The sequence below is a fragment of the Saccopteryx leptura genome, chromosome 3 (genome assembly GCF_036850995.1).
Source record: "Saccopteryx leptura isolate mSacLep1 chromosome 3, mSacLep1_pri_phased_curated, whole genome shotgun sequence".
In the NCBI taxonomy this organism is placed as follows: Eukaryota; Metazoa; Chordata; class Mammalia; order Chiroptera; family Emballonuridae; genus Saccopteryx; species Saccopteryx leptura.
In genome coordinates, this window is record NC_089505.1 from 97,869,480 (window position 1) to 97,892,584 (window position 23,105).

General features: G+C 41.1%; 1 protein-coding gene across 4 annotated transcripts in view; it reads right to left on the reverse strand.

The window, feature by feature from the left end:
* Positions 1-22,497, reverse strand: part of HP1BP3 (heterochromatin protein 1 binding protein 3) — a 36,521-nt gene extending 14,024 nt beyond the window's left edge. Inside the window, exons 1-9 of one of the 4 annotated variants that reach the window (XM_066375298.1) lie at positions 22,349-22,480; positions 19,586-19,669; positions 17,538-17,728; positions 16,840-16,936; positions 13,459-13,612; positions 10,529-10,688; positions 7,628-7,771; positions 5,394-5,474; positions 4,124-4,278 (exon numbers count right to left, since the gene is read on the reverse strand). In XM_066375298.1, the coding sequence (XP_066231395.1) occupies positions 4,124-4,278; positions 5,394-5,474; positions 7,628-7,771; positions 10,529-10,688; positions 13,459-13,612; positions 16,840-16,921 (776 nt within the window). In that variant the 5' untranslated portion in view covers positions 16,922-16,936; positions 17,538-17,728; positions 19,586-19,669; positions 22,349-22,480. Of the gene's footprint in view, positions 1-4,123; positions 4,279-5,393; positions 5,475-7,627; positions 7,772-10,528; positions 10,689-13,458; positions 13,613-16,839; positions 16,940-17,532; positions 17,729-19,585; positions 19,670-22,348 lie in introns of all 4 variants that reach the window. The other 3 variants (XM_066375297.1, XM_066375295.1, XM_066375296.1) reach the window with 3 other exon arrangements.
* Positions 22,498-23,105: the final 608 nt, after the last annotated feature.

The window sequence follows — 23,105 nt, forward strand, 5'->3', positions numbered from 1 at the left end:
GAAATAAAACAATGAAACCCTGACTCTTTTATCAAATTAAATGGGTCTGAAAAAAATCTTCCTAACCAAGATTCAAATGCTCTAAGAATGAGTGTAAGTTAAATCAGTTCCCTTAACATTTCTGTTTTCTCAGCAATACCAACAATTGATTATATTAGCATATACCTTGTCCCAGGCAAGAGTTCCACCACTTTTTACTCAGAGTTCTACCACTCATTCTTATCTTCAGGTAAAACCGTATTTAGCAATTGCTTCAAAGTTTCTCATATTGGCCCTCCATAATCATCGCCATACTTTATTTTTTTAATTTTTTATTTATTTATTCATTTTTAGAGAGGAGAGAGAGAGGGAGAGAGAGAGAAACAGAGAGAGAGAAGGAGGGAGGAGCTGGAAGCATCAACACCCATATGTGCCTTGACCAGGCAAGCCCAGGGTTTCGAACCGGTGACCTCAGCATTTCCAGGTTGACGCTTTATCCACTGCGCCACCACAGGTCAGGCTCATCGCCATACTTTAAAATAAGCTTCCACGCCCTCCCTTTTCCTTTTGGGCACTGTGCTGCTGTTTTCTTTCTTTTTTTTTTTCCTGAAGCTGGAAACAGGGAGAGACAGTCAGACAGACTCCCGCATGCGCCCGACCGCCGGGATCCACCCGGCACGCCCACCAGGGAGTGATGCTCAGCCCCTCCGGGGCATCGCTCTGCCGCGACCAGAGCCACTCTAGTGCCTGGGGCAGAGGCCAAGGAGCCATCCCCAGCGCCCAGGCCATCTTTGCTCCAATGGAGCCTTGGCTGCGGGAGGGGAAGAGAGAGACAGAGAGGAAGGAGGGGGTGGGGGTGGAGAAGCAAATGGGCGCCTCTCCTGTGTGCCCTGGCCGGGAATCGAACCCGGGTCCCCCGCACGCCAGGCCGACGCTCTACCGCTGAGCCAACCGGCCAGGGCCACTGTGCTACTGTTTTCATAGAGCACTCCACTATGAGGTCAATAAACCTACAAAGACCCCCTTTATTATGTTACTCAACAGAACAGGTGTCAGGTCTAAACGCCCCTATCCAGCTTCAAAGCCTTCCATGACATGGTCTGACTTATTAGTCTAGATCAGCGGTTCTCAACCTGTGGGTTGCGATCCTGGCGGGGGTCGGATGACCAAAACACAGGGGTCGCCTAATATGTATTTTCCCATGGCTTTTCCCATGTATTTTCCATGGTCTAGATCTAGTCAGACCCAGGCTTCTTTCATTTCCCAAAAAAGAATGCCAACTCCTGCTTCTGAGATTTTCTTTTCCGTTAAATTTTTATTTTATTAACTTTAGCAAGAGAAGAGAAAGACGGGAATATCAATCTGTTCCTGTATGTGACCTGACTGGGCATCGAACTGGCAACCTCGGCACTTGGGGACAATGCTCTAACCAGACAAATTATCTGGCCAGGGCTGATATTTTACATTGAAGGTCCTTTCTCGCCCTCTTCTCACAAAGCTTCTTCCCCCTGCCTCTCTATCCCTTCTAAATTCTACACGTTCTTCTAGATTTAATTAAGGCTCATCTCTTTAATTTATTGTTAAGTCCCAGGCACAGCTCTTTCCTGAAAAATTCTCTAGTCTGTACCACATCATGTACATAGAGCAGTGCCAAGTGCTGTTCTGTATGCTTTACATGCATGGAAAATAAAGATAATATAATCCCAAGAAATAGGGACTATTATTGTCCATACTTTACTGAAGGAGAGAAGTGACACAAAAAAGTTAAGTCGGCCCTGGCCGGTTGGCTCAGTGGTAGAACGTCGGCCTGGCGTGCAGAAGTCACGGGTTTGATTCCCGGCCAGGGCACACAGGAGAAGCGCCCATCTGCTTCTCCACCCCTCCCCTTCTCCTTCCTCTCTGTCTCTCTCTTCCCCTCCCGCAGCCGAGGCTCCATTGGAGCAAAGATAGCCCTGGCGCTGGGGATGGCTCCTTGGCCTCTGCCCCAGGAGCTAGAGTAGCTCTGGTCGCTGCAGAACTTCGCCCCAGAGGGGCAGAACATCGCCCCCTGGTGGGCAGAGCGTCGCCCCTGGTGGGCGTGCCGGGTGGATCCCGGTTGGGGGCATGCGGGAGTCTGTCTGTCTCTCCCCGTTTCTAGCTTCAGAAAAATACAAAAAAAAAAAAAAAAGTTATTTCTCCAAGGCCACACAGTAGGCAATGGAAGAACTAGGTTACAAAGTTGGGTAGTCTGACTCCAGATTCCTCATTCTTATTCATACGCAATGCCTGCCCTTGTCATTTTTTTTTTAATTTATTTATTTTTTACAGAGACAGAGAGTGAGTCAGAGAGAGGGATAGACAGCGACAGACAGACAGGAATGGAGAGAGACGAGAAGCATCAATCATTAGTTTTTCATTGCGTGTTGCAACACCTTAGTTGTTCATTGATTGCTTTCTCATATGCGCCTTGACCATGGGCCTTCAGCAGACTGAGTAACCACTTGCTGGAGCCAGCGATCTTGGATTCAAGCTGGTGGGCTTTTGCTCAAACCAGATGAGCCCGCGCTCAAGCCAGCAACCTTGGGGTCTCGAACCTGGGTCCTCTGCATCCCAGTCCGACACTCTATCCACTGCGCTACCGCCTGGTTAGGCTCCTTGTCATTTTTTAAAGAAATATTTATTATTATTTAAAAAATTTTTTAAAGATTTTATTCATTTCAGAGGAAAGAGAGAGAGAGAAAGAGAAGGCGGGGAGCAGGAAGCATCAAGTGCCATATGTGCCTTGACCAGGCAAGCCCAGGGTTTTGAACTGGCGATCTCAGCATTTCTAGGTTGATGCCTGAGCCACTGCACCACCACAGATCAGGCCTGCCCTTTCCAATATAAGACAACCCTTAACAATGCAAGAAGCAAGAGGTGTGTTACAAGTTAGTATGTCCGCATGAATCCATAAAAAAGCATGTGACAATCTAAATGATCAGTCTAGATGTTTTTAAAGTGGCAAATTTTACAAATGAAATATTACTATCAAAATTTTACATATGTGTAAACAAGGAAAATAAGCTATTTCTATGCACAGCGTTAGAGAAACCATACCTCTTTATGTTCTCAGTTATAGCTCTAAATAAATAAAATGTAACAAATACCTCATACCTATTAGAAAGGCTGCTATCACAAACAGAAAGTAACATGTGTTGGTAAGGATACAGAGAAATTAGAACCCTTATGCATTGTTGATGGGAATGTAAAATGGTGCAGCTACTGTGGAAAACAGTATGGCGGTTCCTTAAATAATTAAAAATACAATTGCAATGGTCCAGCAATTCCACTTCTACACATACACCCCCCAAAATTGAAAGCACGGTCTCAAAAAGAGACATGAACACCAATGTTCAAAGCAGCATTTTTTTGCAATAGCTAAAATGTGAAGCAATTCAATGTTCACTGACAGATGAATTGATAATCTAAATGTAGTATATGCATACAAGGCAATATTATTGAACCTTAAAAAGGAAATTTTGACACATGCGAAAACATGAATAAACCCTGAGGATATTATGCTTAGTGATATTATACTTAGTCACAAAGACAACTACTGTATGATTCCACTTATATGAGGTACTTAGAGAGACAGAAAGTAGAACGGTGGTTATCAGAGGCTGGAGGAAAAGAGAAAATGAGAAGTTCTTGTTTAAATAGGTAGCAAAATGCAGTTTTACAAGATGAAGCGAGTTCCAGAGATTAATGGTGGTGATGATAGCACATTATGAATACATTTAATACCATTAAACCCTATACATTTAAAAACGGTTAAGATAATAAATTTTGAGTATTTTACCACATAAATATAGTAATTAGAAAAAATAATGAATAGATGAGAGGACACAGCGTTTAATGCTGAATATTCTAGGAGCTGACGTAACGAAAAGAGTTACTCTATCAGGGTTTTATAAAAGTTAATATTTAGTCTGGGTTTAAAAAAGAAACTATATAGAGAGATATAGAAAAGAACACATACTGGGATAAAAAAATTAAACCCACAAAAAAGGTTTTATTCCTAGCTCATCTAAAAGTAATCCTTGTTAAATAGTCTTCCTCCTTTCTCATGAAAAGGAATAAGGGAATAACAGACATCTGTGTTTAAATCCAGGCCAAAAGGTCATACCTGATGTCCACTCTAAGTTTAGGGTAATACTGAGACACATATTTTCTGATGAGACTGTAGGAAGCTTCTTTAGGTTCACAAAGGCGAGTAAAGGCCAGTGGGAGGATATCCTCCAATTTTACTTGTGGTTCTGGATCCACTGCAGAGCTCCTGTTCTGAAATGTAGTACCAAAAATTACCATCATTAGAGAATACAGAGCTTTCTGTTCAAATGCTTCTATGGTATATTCAACTCAGAGGCTTTTCTAAGTTGGTTGCAAAATCAACTAATCAATATAAAACTATCACTTTTCACACTCAAATCATATCGCAGTGGTGCAATGCTACTTCTTTGGCAGTTCAAGAATAAAATATTAAATTGAGAGAGTTAAAAACACATATAAAAAGGATGCCCGACCAGAGGTAGTGCAGTGGAAAGAATGTCACCCTAGAATGCTGAGGTCCCAGGTTCAAAACCCCGAGGTCACCAGCTTGAGTGTGGGCTCACTGGGCTAGAGAGCGGGATCATCAACATGATCCCAAGGTCACTGGCTCAGCTTGAGCCCCCAAGGCATGTAAGAGAAGCAATAGATGAACAACAACTAAAGTAACGCAATTACAAGTTGATGCTTCTTATCTCTCTCCCTTCTTGTCTCTCTCAAAAGAAAAACAAATAAGAATGGTAGACTTCAAAGGTTTTTAGCCTTCAATAACAGTGAAGAGGATCATGGAGCACAAAAAACAATGCACAGAAATTAATTCTCAAAGTACTTGCCAGTATTATGAAAAAAGCACAAAACCTTCAGAGTTCTACAAACAAAAAATGTAGAATAATATTCATGACTTCAATTACTGACAATACAGGAAATACTAGATATTTGTTTTACTTTATCACTGCATACTTTCTATAAATAAAATTATGTATCTTGGGGAGGGAGAGAACATTTACAAAAAAAGAGAAAAACTGGCTCTGGGTATAGTTTTGGGGTATAATCTTGAAAAAAATGTGCTTGTTTGCCTCTTCTAGTTTAAAAACGATATTTCACAAAAAGCAGGATGATTTCATACAACTCCCCATAACTTAACAGGGCAGCCAAGTCCACAGACTCTGGGGTCAGAAGCTTGAATTTACATGGTCTATTGCATTCACTAGCTGGGCAATAATGAACACACTACTTGTAACCACTGTAGGCCTCAGCAGAAAGGCCAACCTGGCACAGTGCCTTGCACAAAGTTGCTATTTTGAGTAGTAACAGTATCACAGTGTACAAACTATATATAGACTTCTTACCTTTCTGTTTCTGGATTTCTGAAGAGTTTTTCTTGATTTCTGGACCACAACAAAACTCCCAGAAGCACCTTTCCCTTTCACCTAAAGTAAATTAATTTCAGTTGTAATAACCAATATTTTTATTTTAGATTATTCTGGTGTTCTCATTTATAAATTTATACCAGATTAAGCAAATTACAGGATACAGTAATAAAAGAACTAATGTAAAATGCTGTTCATCTCGTCAAAGAAAAAAGAAACAATGAATTACTCAAGACTTGGTATTGAATCCTATTTATGGTACTATCTAGTTATTCAATATTGGACAACCCTGTAAACCCCTCTGAGGTTTTGTTTCCTCATCTACAAAATTGGGGAAGAATACTATTGTGATATCAGATTAAGCAGTCTACTACCAACTTAAAAAAAAAAAAAAAAAGGAAAAAAAAGTCCCATTGACCCTGGCCAGATGGCTCGATTGATTAGAGCATCGTCCTAATAAGCAAAAATTGCTGATTCGATCCCAGGTCAGGGCACATACAGGAACAGATCAATGTTTCTGTCTCCCTCTCTCTAAAATCAATTAAAAAAAAAAAGAAGTGCCATTGAAGGAAGGAACACAATCTCTTGGGGAAAATAAACTGAAAAAAACCTCTATCTTCAAAAGATGTTAATTACTTGGCAAAAGTTTACAACCTAGTTGATCCCAGGCCATAATGCTTCCCACAGTTTGCCCATTACAGATTATTCCTGTGTATGGAAAAGGTTTTATCAGTCATATCACATATTTCCTTTTTCATAGTTTACAAAGCACATTCATAGAACTTTAAAGTTGATTTACATTAGCCCGAGTTCTCCACATCTTACTACATACCCTGCTACAAATATAGCAATCCAGCTGGAATGCTTCCAGTCTATAAACTGTTGTTTAAACATCAAACTGAAAGTCAGGCTATCAGGCAAAAATAGGTCACAAACCAAATTTTCATAAAGAAAAACACAAAGCCAGCTCATAAATTGTGCTGACATATACTATGATACAGGACAGGTCTTTGGTTCTAATTATATTCATTAGATAACATCTTTTAACCAACGATTATTTTAAAGACTACTTAAATATCATATTTACAACACTGAAAAAATTGGAATTTAAGCTCCACATAGCAGGAAGCCTGTTTTTCTCACTGATAGATCTCTTAGCACCCGGCACACAGAAGACACTTAGTATATATGGCAAAATTAAGTACGTGGTGAAAGTTTCTAAACAGAGTTTAAGCGCCTGAGTAGAACACAATTTTGCATTAATCAAACTATGCAGAAAGGCATAGAAGAAAAGCAACAGCACTTTGGGAATACAGTGAAATGAGTCCCCAGAACCATCTGTGCCACTCCTGTGGGACCTTGGTAGTTACTTCCATCCCTCTGAACCTCTGAAGAAGGTTTAGATAAGATCAAGTCCATTCCAGCTTTAGATTTTCATGATTCTAAGCAATGTTTTGATGTACTATGCAAATTAACAGATTTATGCTTAAAATCAATATTGGTTTAAGTACTAGTCTCAATTTTCTCAGGCTTCTCTAATAGTACTAACCAGCTCTAATTGTTTCAGATACAATACTATTAAAAAAAGGTGAATCTATTTACAAAGCTAATTTATAAGGGCAACAAATCTAGTCACATAAGCCAGGCTTTAAAATGAACAAATATAAGACAAAAGCAATTATCATTTTTGCTGCTGCAATGATAGGATTCCTTAACCCATCTTCTCATCTTCAGCACTACATGACTTCAAGCATAAGCAGCCCCCAAAGAAAATCCAATCAAAAGTAGAAGCAGCTAGCCTGGCCAGTGATGGCACGGTGGATCAAGTGTCAATCTGGAACACTGAGGTTGCCAGTTTGAAACCCTAAGCCGGCCTGGTCAAGGCACATAGGAAAAGTACTACGAGCTTGATGCTTCCTGACCTTCTATCTGTCCTCTCTCTAAAATCAATAAGTAAAAGCTTAAAAAAAAAAGTGCAAGCAGTTAGAAAATAATTATACTATGCTATTGTTTCTGCTCTCTAGGTTAAAAAAAAAAAAAAAAAGGGTAACCAGAAGGGATTTTGACACCTAGTCTCAGAAAATAAAATTAGGTTAAGCTCAAACATTTCATGATGTTAACTTATTTTTAACAAAACAGAAACAAAAATCCTAAATGTTAGAAAATAAGGACTTACATGTTGGCATGATCTTACTACAACAACTTTTTAATACCTGTTTGATGACACCTCTATTTAATTCTCTTTTCAGTGCTTGTTTTAGGAGGTAGCCCCTTCGCTCCAGCTCCAGGGAAGGATACTTATGGATGATATATTTTCGAATTGCAACAACTGAAGCACCACTTTTCTGGAAGCATGCCTAGAAAAGATTTACCAAACCATACACATTACTTTAACTGAGCTGTTTTTGATTACACAGAGAAGCTGACACATGTTTTCAAAATAAATTATTTTGGGAGTAAACTTAATAATGGGTGAAAAAAATGACAGAAAAAAATCAATAGTATTTATATTTCAGGTAAGTTCAGTTCATCATGGCTACAGAGAAAGGAAGAATTAAAATATTTCTGAAACAATACTGTAATTTAAAATTGTCCAAAACACTAATGAGAAGATACAACATGTGAACAACATTCTACGTATTAATGTAGAACCTCTTTCCATTTTAATTCTACTCTATATTTAGAAGACAGATCTCCAGCATGGAAATGAGGAAACCCAAACGGGTCACAGACAGAGCCCATTTTAAGGAATGAGTTTTAGCACAGCAGGATCAGTACTTCTCTGCAGTGTTTGTCATCAGAGAACGTAAACAAAGGGACTCTGAATAAATGGCGTAAAACTGGATTTATAGGTGGCAAAGTCTTAAAGGTAGTTTTGGATAACGGCATTAAATTGCAATTTAAAGTGCCCTCTTCCATTTCCATTCTAGTTATGTTCCATCTGACTCATGCCTATGGGAAGACCTTAAGTGGGTCATTATGTCACAAAGGCAATAAATTTTTTCAAATGTTTTACATTTTGAAGCACACTTAAGTAGCTTCTGTTATATTTATCTCATGGACTAGTCTACCAATTTTGTGTTGCCACTGCTATAAACTAAATGTAGCACATACACATTCTTACTGAATAAAGTCTTGGTTGAATGTTATACATTTTGACAATAAAGAACTCACTGATGGACTAGAAAAAACTGCACAACACAAAACAAGTTGTGTTGAAATGGGTCCACTTATCTCAAGTAAATTTTTTGACCTATTACAATCTATTGTTTACTCTTGATCTTATTAAAAAAATAAGGCAAAAAAGAACTCTCTAATGCTAAAACAATCCTTTACTCCACCAAACTGACAATGAGATGGAAGCAGACATCAAGACTATTATCTGATTCAGAAAATGGTGCCAGTGGTCTGAAATCATGATTTGTTACACTGTGTGGAATACACATGATATGTGTACATAAATGCACAATCATATTTAAACTATTCTTCAGGACTAATTATACTGTTTGTTTTGTTTGTTTTACTATCTCAAAATTTCAGTCCTTTCTCTATCCTCACTGAACTGTACTTCTCCAAATCTAGGCTGAATGGTCATGAAGTAAAATCCTTGAAGACAACACAAAGAAAAGAGCTCACTATGGTCCAGCTACCTAGACTAAGAATGTCTTCTTAGTGAGTTGAGAGTACACTCTTAAAAGAGTGCAGGGAGAGGTGTGAAGGCAAACCCTTCTCCAGTTTGTGTCAGAGTTATCTTCTCTAATTCTGAGAATGACCACCAGGCTGCTCCTTCCCATATACCCCACCTTTGGTTAAACTGATCTGTATCTCTCCCCAATTCTACCTCATATCTAACAAAAGGGTCCCTGAAATGAAGGAATCTATGGCTTCTATTTTAACTCCTCTTATCATTTGACCATGTGAAACAACCAAGGCAAAATTAAGCAGAAAATGGCAAGGTCAGATTAGAAGATGATCTTAAAAATTAAAATAAGAAAACCACACCTTAAAGAAGATGTGGCACATATACACTATGGAATACTACTCAGCCATAAGAAATGATGATATTGGATCATTTACAGCAAAATGGTGGGATCTTGATAACATTATACGAAGTGAAATAAGTAACTCAGAAAAAAACCAGGAACTGCATTATTCCATATGTAGGTGGGACATAAAAGTGAGACTAAGAGACATTTGATAAGAGTGTGGTGGTTACGGGGGGAGGGGGGAGAGGGAGAGGGAAAGGGGGAGGGGGAGGGGCACAAAGAAAACTAGATAGAAGGTGACAGAGGACAATCTGACTTTGGGTGATGGGTATGCAACATAATTGAATGACAAGATAACCTGGACATGTTATCTTTGAATATATGTATCCTGATTTATTGATGTCACCCCATTAAAAAATATAAAATTATTTAAAAATAAAATAAAATAATTAAAAAAAAAAAGAAAGAAAAAAGAAAACCATACCTGATGACTACATAAGCTAATGAAAGTCAATGGATTATAGCCAAGTTATAAAGCTATGCAAGAAAGATAATTTTGCAGGTATTTTGGAATGGCTTGGAGATAAAGCAAACTAGTAAGAGGATTTCTTATAACTGGTTTGAAACATAACCACTAACAACATTAAACACTCAGCTTTCAAAACAAATCTAAGGATAGACACTCTATTTTTTAAAAATAAATATCCTCAATGCTATTCAGTTATCCTGAGCCACAATTAGATTTTGTAAGAACAAGGGCCCTGTTTGTCTTATTCTACGCAATATCACTGGTAGACTTGCCTGACAGAGAGAAGTAAGCCTTTAAATATTTGTTCAATTAACATGTTAAGCCTTATAATAAAAACTATAAACTAATAAACTGTGTAAAAAAAATCCTAAAGATTAGTAAAAAACCTTGCTACAGTAAATCTGAATAAAAAAATATTAACAGTGCTCATCAAATATGATTATAAAAACATAAAATTCACAATGGTTTTCTTACATTTAAATCTCTTTTAGGAAGCAGAGCAAAATTTCCGATGTCTAGACAGGAGTATGACACTTTGAAAGAAGCAAAGGATGTCAAAAGAAAAAGTCTAAGATGAAATGCTTGAAATAAAAACTTGCCTTAATGGCCTCAGTCAGAATTGCATCCATCTTGGGACGAGGGGAGGAAGCCATCGGTGTTTGTTTCTGGGCCCTCGCTAGCTGGCTGGCAGAAAGGGTAGCCCAGGAAGGTATTGTTTTTTTCACTTTCTTCTCCTTTTCTTTAGACTGCTCTTTCTCACTTTAAAACAAAGAATTATTGCACAAAGTAAACTCTCCAGAAAAAGGCATAAAGTTAGAAAGAGGAAGACCATGGAGGGATAACAATGCTTTAACTTACTTCCATACTAAGGAAACACATAATATAAGCAAAATTTTACTAAATAAAACATTAAAAAAATAAGCCACTATAGGCTGACCAGGTGATGATGCAGTGGATAGAGTGCCGAACTGGGACACAGAGGACCCAGGTTCGAAACCCTGAACCTGGGTCACCAGCTTGAGCACGGGCTCATCTGGTTTGAGCAAGACTCACCAGCTTGAGCCCAAGGTTGCTGGCTCGAGCAAGGGGTCACTTGGTCTGCTGTAGCCCCCCCCCCCCCAATCAAGGCACATATGAGAAAGCAATCAATGAACAACTAAGGCGCCTCAACGAATTGAGGCTTCTCATCTCTCTCCCTTCCTGTCTATACCTATCTGTCCTTCTCTCTCTGTGTGACTGACACACACACACACACACAGCTACTACAAAGGAACTAAAAAGGTGTTTTCTCTTAGGTGCAGAAGAGGAGTCCTATAAATTAGAACTGGTTTAAAGGGCTAATTCATATAAGAAATCAGAATTTTTAAATGTATTCTAACTACAACAGAGGCAATTTAGTATAGTGAAAACAAGTCACACTCTGAAGTCAGAGAACTTGGGTCTGAATTTTAGCCCCAACACTTACTAGCTATAGCAAGTGACCTGAGTTTATCTCCTTAGCTGTAAAATTGTAATATAATACCAAATACTTTATAAGGTTGTTATAAGAATTATGCGATTATGATCATAAAACAATTTTGTGAGCCATAAAGCACTACACAAATTTTATTCTATGTAATAACAGCACTACATGCACGTAAAATACAAGGAAGCTGTTAAAAATCCCAGATTTTATGTATACCTATGAAACTGGATTAAGGATTCACTGTGCACTACAGCTAGAAGGTATATTTATTACTAAGTTATTTTGTTTAAAAAGTAATTCCTAACTGTTCTGACCAATTATGAAAAGAATAAAATGAATGCTACCAGCTATCCTATAAAAACTTTTTTTTTTTTCTTTTTTTTGTATTTTTCTGAAGCTGGAAACGGGGAGAGACAGTCAGACAGACTCCCGCATGCGCCCGACCGGTATCCACCCGGCACGCCCACCAGGGGCGACGCTCTGCCCACCAGGGGGCGATGCTCTGCCCCTCCGGGGCTTTGCTCTGCCGTGACCAGAGCCACTCTAGCGCCTGGGGCAGAGGTCAAGGAGACATCCCCAGCGCCCAGGCCATCTTTGCTCCAATGGAGCCTTGGCTGTGGGAGGGGAAGAGAGAGACAGAGAGGAAGGAGGGGGTGGGGATGGAGAAGCAAATGGGCGCCACCTGGGTCCCCCGCACGCCAGGCCGACACTCTACCGCTGAGCCAACCGGCCAGGGTAAAAACTTTTTTTTTAATTAAAAAAGAATTGGGGTCCCTGGCCGGTTAACTCAGTGGTACAGCGTCGGCCTGGCGTGTGAAAGTCCTGGGTTCGATTCCTGGCCAGGGCACACAGGAGAAGCGCCCATCTGTTTCTCCACCCTTCCCCCTCTCCTTTCTCTCTACCTCTCTCTTCCCCTCCTGCAGCCAAGGCTCCACTGGAGCAAAAGTTGGCCCGGGCACTAGGATGGCTCCATGGCTTCCACCTCAGGTGCTGGAATGGCTCTGGTTGCAACAGAGCAACGCCCCAGATGGGCAGAGCATTGCACCCTAGTGGGCATGCCAGGTGGATCCCGGTCAGGCGCATGCAGAGTCTGTCTGCCTCCCCACTTCTCACTTTGGAAAAACACAGAAAAAAAAAATGCAGCTCTGAATTGGTAGCTCAGTTGGTTGGAACATCATCCTAATAAGCCAAGATTGCAAGTTCGATTCCCAGTCAGGGCACATACAATAATCAACCAGTGAATGCATAAATTAGTAGAACAACAAAATCAGTATCTCTCTCCCCCTTCCTATCTAAAATCAATCAATTAAAAAAACCATCAGTATACTGTATAGATTATCAAACTTTGATACCAAACTTTGTTTTTAGAATCTCAGTCACCTTCCAATTAAATAATTCATCAAACATATACAGTGTTTTAGATCATTCTAGTAATGGCTTGATATAGATTAATGCTTTCTAATATAAGCATATATAACTCCCTCCTGGCACAGAGGGTGGAATAAAATGGTGAGGTTTCTCAGGTCAAACATTTTAAAAAGATTTTATTTATTAATTTAACAGAGAAAAGAGAGGGCACGGAATGAGAAGTATCAGCTAATAGTTGCTTCATTTTTGTTGTTCATTGCTTGCTTTTGTATGTGCCTTTTCCAGACAAGTCCAGAGCTCTGAATAGGTGACCGTAGCATTCCAGATCAATACTCTATACACTGTACCACCCCAGGTCAGGCCCAGGTAAGATTTTTATAGTCATGTTTTATTTCTTATTGAAATTATGTCAATGTTTAAAACAGACACTTCCACAATGAAATTCTAAGCACAAAAACACACTCCAAAGCCAAAGGGAGTAAATTTTAAATTATTCAAACCCTTGTCCTGGTAACTACTACACATTCTAATAGGCCATACAACATCATAAACCTATTTCAGATGGTAATTCTAAAAAGCAAAATGAAATAGCAAATATTTAGCATAAACCAATGTTATAACACTTCAAAACAACTTTGTCTACAGGCCTTTTATGTAGTCTTTACCTACATAAAGCAAGAAGGCATAACTCCTTACTCCTTTTTGGTTTCCTCAGAGGACTTGTTTTCTTCCTTCTCTTCATTCTCAGGTTCCCCCTTTGGCTGCTCTGTCTCACTCGATGTAGCAGGTGGAGTTTCATTCTCTTGTTCTTCTACGGTGGAGACAGACTCCTCTGAGCTTATGTCTGGTTCTAAAAAATCAGGTGAACAAAATTGCAGCAAGTAGATATATTAGAGCCTAAATCAATAAAAGGGTAAAAGTTTATCTTATTAAACAGATAAGCCAAATGTTCCAATTTCCAGATGGCTTCTAAAATGATCAAATGATTATGAGTGCTGTCTTCTTTCCTTGTTTATGTCACTTAAGCTGCCTATGCAAGGAGGTGTTTACCTAGACAATTATGGTAGAAAAGGAGACAGACCAGGAAGTTATAGAGAAAGGGAAACTCATTTTACCCCAAATCAGGGGTCCCCAAACTTTTTACACAGGGGGCCAGTTCACTGTCCCTCAGACCGCTGGAGGGCCGCCACATACAGTGCTCTTCTCACTGACCACCAATGAAAGAGGTGCCCCTTCCGGAAGTGCAGCGGGGGGCCCGGATAAATGGCCTTAGGGGGTTGCATGCGGCCTGCGGGCCGTAGTTTGGGGACACCTGCCCCAAATCAAGTATCTCGATCAGTCTACTCTGCAATATTAATGAGATGCATAATGAAGAAATTAGCCATTTAATAATCTAACAGACAGATCTTAGTAAGGGAAAAAGCAAGCAAAAAAAATTTTTTTTTTTTTATTTATTCATTTTAGAGAGGAGAGGGAGGGACAGAGGGAAAGAGAGAGAGGAGAGACAGAAAGAGAGAAGGGGGGAGGAGCTGGAAGCATCAACTCCCATATGTGCCTTGACCAGGCAAGCCCAGGGTTTTGAACTGGCGACCTCAGCATTTCCAGGTCAATGCTTTATCCACTGCGCCACCACAGGTCAGGCAACAAGCAAAAATTAATGGGCGAAATAACTGAGGCAAGAGTAGAAATCTGAGAGGGAATATGAAGGTCCATAGTTGCTTATCTGCGTCTTTTCTTACCATGTCTCTCTGAGCAACTACCATAAAATACAGAAACCCAGGAAGTGGCTGAGCAGGGACTTTAGGACTCCAGGGGCAAAAAATAAAAATATATTTGAAAAATTTGGTCACTTAAATTATTTGAATTACTAGCCTAATGATGAAGCCTTCTTTGGGGCCTTTAACATAAATAAGAGAATTTAAAAATGCCACTTCTTTCTTATAACCAAGTCACATATATACAGTTTTACAAGAATTTCTAGGCTGGCCTGTGGTGGCTCAAAGAATACAGCATCCGCCAGGAATGCTGAGGTCACCATTTGAAACCCTGGGCTTGCCTGGTCAAGGCACATACAAGCAATCAATGAACAGCTAGTGAAGCAACTACTTCGTACTCCCCCACCTCTGTAAAATCAATATAATATCATGAAAAAAAAAAAAAGAATTTCTAGTTACTCAACATATTAAATTTTAAACCATAAATTTCAGGACTGTCAACTATCATTTGTAAATCTCATCCTGAATTATGCTCAACCAGATATGCATGTAAATAAAAACCCTCCCATACATGTTTAGACAAAATTGAGGTTTCTGAGTCAGAAACATTTTAATTCAAATTCAGCCTTTATAAATTTCCAACTTGAAATCTTAGGGCAAGTTCTTTGACATCTTCAAGTCTCAGTAACCTTACCTCACAGTTATTGTGAGGATTATATAAAACATTTAAGGGAAAGCCTACAAGCTAGCACCTGTACTACATGGGCCAGTCCCATTGTCCTCTGGCCTCCCCTGTTGTTTCTAGAAGTGCTTCAAAAAGTTTTAAGGCTAGAACTTCATTATAACAATGATATCTGACAATACAGATAACCACAAGATATATTATTTTGGGTCATGATTATCTTTTATTGCCCCTCACACCAATGATTTGACCTAAGCTGGCTGCATGGATAAGAACTTAGTCATATGTTTGTTGGGTTTGTTTCTTTATTTGAGACAGACTGGAAAGAGATGAGAAGAAAAAATTCATAGTTGTGTCACTTTATAGTTGTTCAGTGATTGCTTCTCATACATGTTCTGACCAGGGGGCTCAAGAGAGCGACCTCAGGCTTCAAGCCAGCAACCATGGGATCATATTAACGATCCCTCGCTCAAGCTGGTAAGCCTGTGCTCAAGTTGGCAACCCTGGGGCTTCAAACCTGTGACCTCAGTGTTCCAGGCTGATGCTCTATCCCAGGGGTCCCCAAACTACGGACTGCGGCCCCCTGAGACCATTTATCCGGCCCCCGCCACACCTCCGGAGGGGGCACCTCTTTCATTGGTGGTAAGAGGAGCACATTGACCATCTCAGCCAAAAGCAGGCCCATAGTTTCCATTGAAATACTGGTCAGTTTGTTGATTTAAACTTACTTGTTCTTTATTTTTAAATATTGTATTTGTTCCTGTTTTGTTTTTTTACTTTAAAATAAGATATGTGCAGTGTGCATAGGGATTTGTTCATAGTTTTTTTTATAGTCTGGCCCTCCAACGGTCTGAGGGACAGTGAACTGGCCCACTGAGTAAAAAGTTTGGGGACCCCTGCTCTATCCACTGCATCATCACCGGTCAGGCAGTCATATCTTTATTTATTATTATTTATACAGTGCTTTATAGAGCTATTAATTTAATTTCACATTCTTTTCTCAAGAATAACTGCTGCCTGACCAGGCAGTGGCGCAGTGGAAAGAATGTCGGACTGGGACTCGGAGGAACTAGGATTGAAACCCCAAGCTTGCCGGCTTGAGCACGGGCTCACCAGCTTGAGCGTGGGATCAGACATGACCCCATGGTCACTGGCTTGGCTGGAGTCCCCTGTCAAGGCACATATGAGAAAGCAATCAATGAACAACTAAGGTGCCACAACTATGAGTTGATGCTTCTCATCTCTATCCCTTCCAGCCTATCCTTCATTCTTCTTCTCTCTCTTCCAAAAATTTTTAGAGACAAGAGGAAACCCTTATTTTGCCCACATGGTCTAGAAATGACATACTAACAGGTATCACTTCTCTCTTTAAATGTTCCCCCAAGGGGGAGGGAATAAAGAGGGACAAAAATATGGTGACTAGAAATGATTTCACTCTGGGTGATGAGAATACAACATAATCAACAGTTCATGTGCTGTAGAGATGTTTGCCTGGAACCTATGTGCTCTAGCTCATCAATGTCAGCCCGTTAAATTTAATTTTCTAAATATTTTTAAAAAAATAAATAAATGTTCCCCCACTTAGCTATGAAAAACAATTAAGTTCAAGGGAATTTATGGGACATTTCAAATTGAAATAAAAACTTTCACCTTTTTAAGTTGTTTACTGCTTTACTTTACCTGGCTTTCCTTCCTTCCCTTCAGCAGGCTTGCTTTTGGGAGGAGTTTCCCGGGTAGATTTCACAGTTCGACGAATCGGCATGGTGCTATCTTCTACCTTCTAAGAAAAGAGAGAGCCATAATGACACATACATTAAAAAGTTCTCCTCTTTCCCAAGGGGCCTAACTGGGTGTGAGAAGATGGTGAAGTCCAGGATTTGATGCAAATTACTTTTAACATGTTTTTTTGAAATGAAATATGATTTTTAAGTACTTTTCTGCCCTGGCTGGGTAGCTCAGTTGGTTAGAGCATTGTCCCGATACACCAAGGTTGCAGGTTTGATCCCCAGTCAGTACAAATACAAGAATCAACCAATGAATGCATAAATAAGTGAAACAACAAATTGATGTTTCTGTTTCTCTCTAAAATCAATGCAAAAATTTTTTCTTAAAAGATTTTTCAAATGCTTCTGTTTAGCAAGAATTTCAAATTGAAACAAATATACTAGATTTAGAATAAATATAGAAGGTTGGAGGTTTTCTCAGAAATTTGAGGGGAAAGAGGAAATGAAAAGAACTATGTATTTTATTTTTTCAGATTCACAATCCAGGCTCCCCAAAGTAGAGGAAGGAACATGTACCAAGAAGGACCCAGGAGAGTCTGAAGTCAGGGACTGATCCGAGAGTGAGCTTCAAGAATATTTCAGCCCCTACCTCACCTAACTTGTCCGCGTGGATCAGCTGAGCTCCTACTATAAGTGGGAGTGCCTTAGGATGGACGAGTTCACCTTGAGACATATCAGTTGCCATTTAAAATAATTTCTAGGCCCGAGTACAGGTTACACTCTGAAGCCTCTGCTGTTAACCACAAGGATTTTTCCTAATGGTTGCAGTGTGGTGAAAAGTCAACCTAAAGCACAGAAAAAACCTGGTGTGAAGATTAACATAAACAAAATATCTAAATTTAATATACATGCAAAAGGAATAAAAATTAATACTTAGTTAAGTGACAGATGACTTGGTCAGTTATCACTGAGAAAGATAAAATCTCTCAAAATACAGACTATGTAAAGCAGCGACCAACAAATGCACAAGCCAGAGCAGCTGTTGCACCTTCCACACGAACAACGGCAACAAGGACAAGAAAGCTCATAAGGAACCAAGCGCCACCTCATCCTGCTACCATCAGGAACTTAGAAAGGACAGAGTGAGATTAAGGAACGTTTTAGTCAAATTTCACTCAAAAAATCAGTTAACTAAAGGGTAAAAAGGTAAAACTTCTGTTGGTACTGTTCTCAAAAGGGTCAGGAAAACTACCTGTAAACTTAACTCCATCTTCATTAAAGAAAACAAGGGGCAAAAACACTACTGAAGAACATAACATACTAAGTTTCCAGACCCAGAGAAGCAAATTTAGCCCACCACCTAAGAAAACAGCAGTATGCTTCTAAGACTTTTATTTGTCATATCTTTAATGTAAGCAAACTAGCACAGAACATAAGTAAATATTCAAAGATAAAACCCATGTCACTAAAATTTACCTGATCATTAACATCCTCTGCCCCCACTAAAATCTCATCTGGGACTCAACAGCACTTTATATCCCTCCACAATATAAGAAAATGATCTATTAGTGTTTAGATCTCTGTTAATGAATCTTACTATGGAGTTGGTAGACTAGTCTATTTATTTAAGTTCTAACCCTGTCTGTTCAATTTGTCAGGCAATAGTCCTAAACTATAACAACTGGGACAAACCCAAAACTTCCAAACATAGAGAATGCTTCTATATTTATAGGGAAGATCTTTCTATGAGAACATCAAGAGTAATACCAGACTTGTGAACTGTCAATCAGCTGCAAGGAGTGGAGCTAAAAGAATTCAAGATAGTGTAATGCACTAAAACTTGCTATTAAGAGTAAATTAGGAATATTATGAATATTTAAAACTATCAACTGTTATAAAAACTACTTAAAATACTCATACAGCAATTCACTTCAAACAACTAGCTATAAACCACAGACATAAAGATAGCTGTTTTCTCGCCTGGCCTGTGGTGGCGCAGTGGATATAGCATTGACCAGGAACACTGAGGTTGCCATAAGGTCACTGGTTTAAAGCCCTGGGCACATATGAGAAAGGAATAAATGAACAACTAAGGAGCTGCAACAAAGAACTGATGCTTCTCATCTCTCTCCCTTCCTGTCTGTCACTATCTCTCTCTTTTTTTTAAAAAAAAAAGTATGCCCACATTGAAACAGCCTCAAAAATAAGCACAGGATGAGAAATAAGTTGGTTTGCCCTCTTCTCCCTGACATTCTTCTAGTTAAAACCTCCCAATTATCACCCCTTTATTTCACTCATCTCATTTCCTACTGCTCTACCAATTGCTCTGCTCTGCTGACCCTGAAAACACAGACCTTCTTTTGGCTCATAGACTGTTCTCTGCTCATCCCTGTATCAGTGTTTGCACTTGCTGTTTTCTTAAGCTGTAACACTCTTTTCCTAGAAGCTTCAATCAAGTTACTACTCAATTACCGCGTCCCCCCCATCAGAAAGGCCTCCCATCCTGTTATTCTTCTTCAAGTTTCTTTAAAAAAAACAAACCACTTTTTAAAATTTATTCATTTTAGAGAGGAGAGAGTGAGAGAGAGAAAAAGAAAAAGAGAGAGAGAGAGAGAGAGAGAGAGAGAGAGAGAGAAGGAGCAGGAAGCATCAACTCTCATATGTGCCTTGACCACGCAAGCGCAGGGTTTAGAACTGGCGACCTCAGCGTTCCAGGTTGACGCTTTATCCACTGCGCCACCACAGGTCAGGTCTTCTTCAGGTTTCTTTACAGCATGTAACACCACCTAAAATTCAATATACGTCTTTACTTGTTTAGTATGCGTCTCTCCCAATGGAATGTAAGCGCTAAAAGGGCTAGAACTTAAATTCACCATTGTATTCCCAGCACCTAGATGTGCCCAAACATGGGTGCTGGATAAATACTGGGGAAAAAAAGTTGAATGAACAATGACATCTGATAGTACTTACTATTACAGCACTTATTATACTCAACATACGCGAACAACACTTAAAATATAAAACCCTAAGTTATTAGACATATATATGAAGAAATGTATGCCTCAGCTCTGACTCGCCTTTGTAAAAGTGATGGAATTTAAAGCTGCAGTCTATAGGGCTTTCTTCATCATAGGATGGTTAATGAGTTATTTATTAAGTTCACTGTTGATTACAGACCTAACAAAACTATACAAATAGGTAATTCACTCTGCCATAACATCACCATGTACCTATTAATTTAACTTTGGTTGCTGTGCTTCTAAATGATCAGACTTTTAGGCTGCCACACTTGTTCCCTGTCAGAGATCTTATCTAACTGGTTTACTGCTGCATACTTGCTGCCTAAGAATATACCATGCATAGAGTGTGTTCAACAGTATTTGTTAATTGAAAGAATAGACAATGCTTTAAAGTTTTCACCTGGGTTCCTGTATGTGCCAAAAACAATGAGTTAACCTGTGGTTTATGTGGTCCCCCTGTGGTCATCAATCTGTTTTTGTTTTTTCTTTAATTTAATGTTAGACGAACAACACAAAGATTTGCTTTTGTTAAGGAAAAGGCAACTTACTTCAATGCAGGAAATCTAGAAAAAAATTGTAAAAGTAAAATAAAAGTCCAGAATTTCAGTTTTAGTTGCTCTACTTTAAGAGAATGCAATAGACAAATAAGTAGGAGCTTAACAATTATTTCAGTTGATATCCTTGAAAATATGCATTTTAGAGAAAGGACTATTATTTCATATTTTACCACAAAAAGTATGCAATACATTATAATGTCATCAGCAGGTAATGTCACATGAAACATGACTGTAATTTGATAGTTGGCAACTTTTTTTTACCGTCCACATTTCCATAAATCAGTAGGTACTGAATTAGTGTCTATCTTGGGGACAGACACTATGGTCACTTCATGGCCCTTTCACACAGGATAATCATAGTCTAACTGGCTGAATGGTTAGATTATTGTCATCTCTGTTTGAGGAGTTCTAGACACTTCCTTCACAAACCTCCCACCCTCAGTCTCCTAAATAATCTTAAAAACAAAGCCAAAAGACCCTTTAAAATATTACTTCTACTTTGAAACAAACTGCACTGAACTTTCTAAAGGAGCAATAAAATTTTAGAAGCTCACAATTTTATCCCTACTCCAGATTAAACAAAATTTAAGTATCTTCCAAAACAACACTAATTAGTGGTCTCCCTTCACTCTAAGACATGACAGCTTGACCATAAGCTCCCAGGTCAATTCCTACATGTATTTCTAATTGGATTATCACTTTTCAACGTAATGGGCAATCAGGAAGCACAAAAATAAGAGGGCATTTCTACGCGGAAGGGGCAGCCAGGTTCACTTCGTCCAGACCAGTCTACTGTGCCAGAGGGAACACTCCCTGAAAACGTTAAAGTGACTCGCCCGCCGTCACAGACAGGGGTCAATTAGGTCTCAAAACTCGGATCTGGGGCTCTCACGTCACCACTGCTGCCTCCATATCTTTACGAACGCTCGTATTTACAAGCTAGGCTTTATTATGTAGTTAAAGCCACAACGTCTACGGTGCGGCGAGGAGCAAGCTCTAGGAATAGCACACGGGAAAAAGAAAGCCTAGGCCCGCATAGCGATCGCGGACACGAGGGAAGGAGCAGAGACAGAGGCAGCGAGCGGCGGGGACAGTGCGCGAGCAGGAAGCGGGGGTTGGGGGGGGCAGAGAGGAGCCAAGATGAAGGCAGCGAGGCAAGTGGCAGGAGGGCTCAGCAGCGGCGGACACCGAGGGACTCATGAAAGGCTGCAGCTCGGGGCTCACGCTCGGAGATGCACACGGCCGAGGCCGACGCCACGACCCGGCAGCGCCTGCCTCTGCGACGCTAAAAGCCGCGGACCGCGAGCACCAGCGCTCCGCGCACTCACCACAGGGAGCTCCGTAATGGCGGCGGCCGAGGCGAAGAACCCGGGAGGCGGGCCCGCCGCAGCCAGTCACTGCCGCCGGCATCTTTCGGACCCGCTACGAAAACCGCTGAGGCAGTGGGGGGTGAGGGGGAGGGCGGGGCAGGTCCGCGAGGCCCGACGCGGGCCACGAAGCATGCGCAAACCCTCAGCCAATAGGAGTGCAAATGGGCGGACACTGGCGCACGCGCGCTGGGACGCAAGGCCCTAGACCAGGGAAGCGCTCTTCCCTCCTTCCTCCATCCCAACCTCCCAAACAAAACAAGGGCGGGAGCGCGCGCCAGAGGGCCCCGGAGGAAGCGTCAACGAGAAGGGCAGGGGGCTAGAACGCAGCAGGGTGGGGAAGGAGGGGCAGAGTGGCCTGGGAAGGCAGACAAAAGGCACCACCTCCGGGGACCCGAGCGCCCCGCCCCCTTTTCTCAGGAAGCGGCGTCGGCTCCCCGAGCGAGCGGCCTCTGCCACTCGCCTTCGAGGTCTAGCGCACCCGCGCCCACTCTCCGCCCGCTTGTTCCATTCTCCGTTACCTTTGCGCTTCCCCCTTCCTGGCGCCCGCGTCCCGCACCGCCTCTCGGCGCCACTCTCGCTGCCAGTCGCTGCCGCCGCCGCCGCCGCCTCTGTCCTGCAGGCCCAGCCGCCGAGCTCTGCCGCCCCGCCCCCCTGTCCGCGGCCCCGCGCGCGCTCCCACGCCGGCCCCGCCCCCCCACCCCGCGCCGGCGGCCGCGCCCGGAGCTCGCGGGAGGGGAGGGACTTTGGAGACGTGCTTCCCCGGGTCGGCGCGCGGGGGCGCGAGAGGTAGATCCGGGACCAGAGGCTGCGCGTACGCGGGCTGTGCGTCAGCGCACATTTTAGCTGGTACTGCTTTGGTGGTGCCAGTTGGCTTGGACGGTGCAGTGTCGTTTTCCTCGGAAGGGCACTCTCCACTACTTACCCGTTCCCTACTCTCTAGCTCAGTCCCTGGTCTTAACCGGGGTTCCGCTTTGGCGATCGGCCTTTAGGGGGGTTTGTAGTAGGCATTTCCCGCTTCTCATTTTAGCCACAGCACAAGAACAAACAGCAGAACCCAACTTTGAAGGCCGTGAAAGAATTGGAAAAGCAGATAGCGGAGAATTCAGTACTTCACATTCGTTACCATTTAAGTATGCAGATAGTACAGGGCAGAGTAGTGACTCAGGAAAAGAACTGGAAAAGTTGCTTTTCTAATCTACGAAGCGGTCTTTCTTGACTCCCTAATTAGCAGGAACTTACATGGAATTATCATATTATGTTGGTATCTGCGTACTT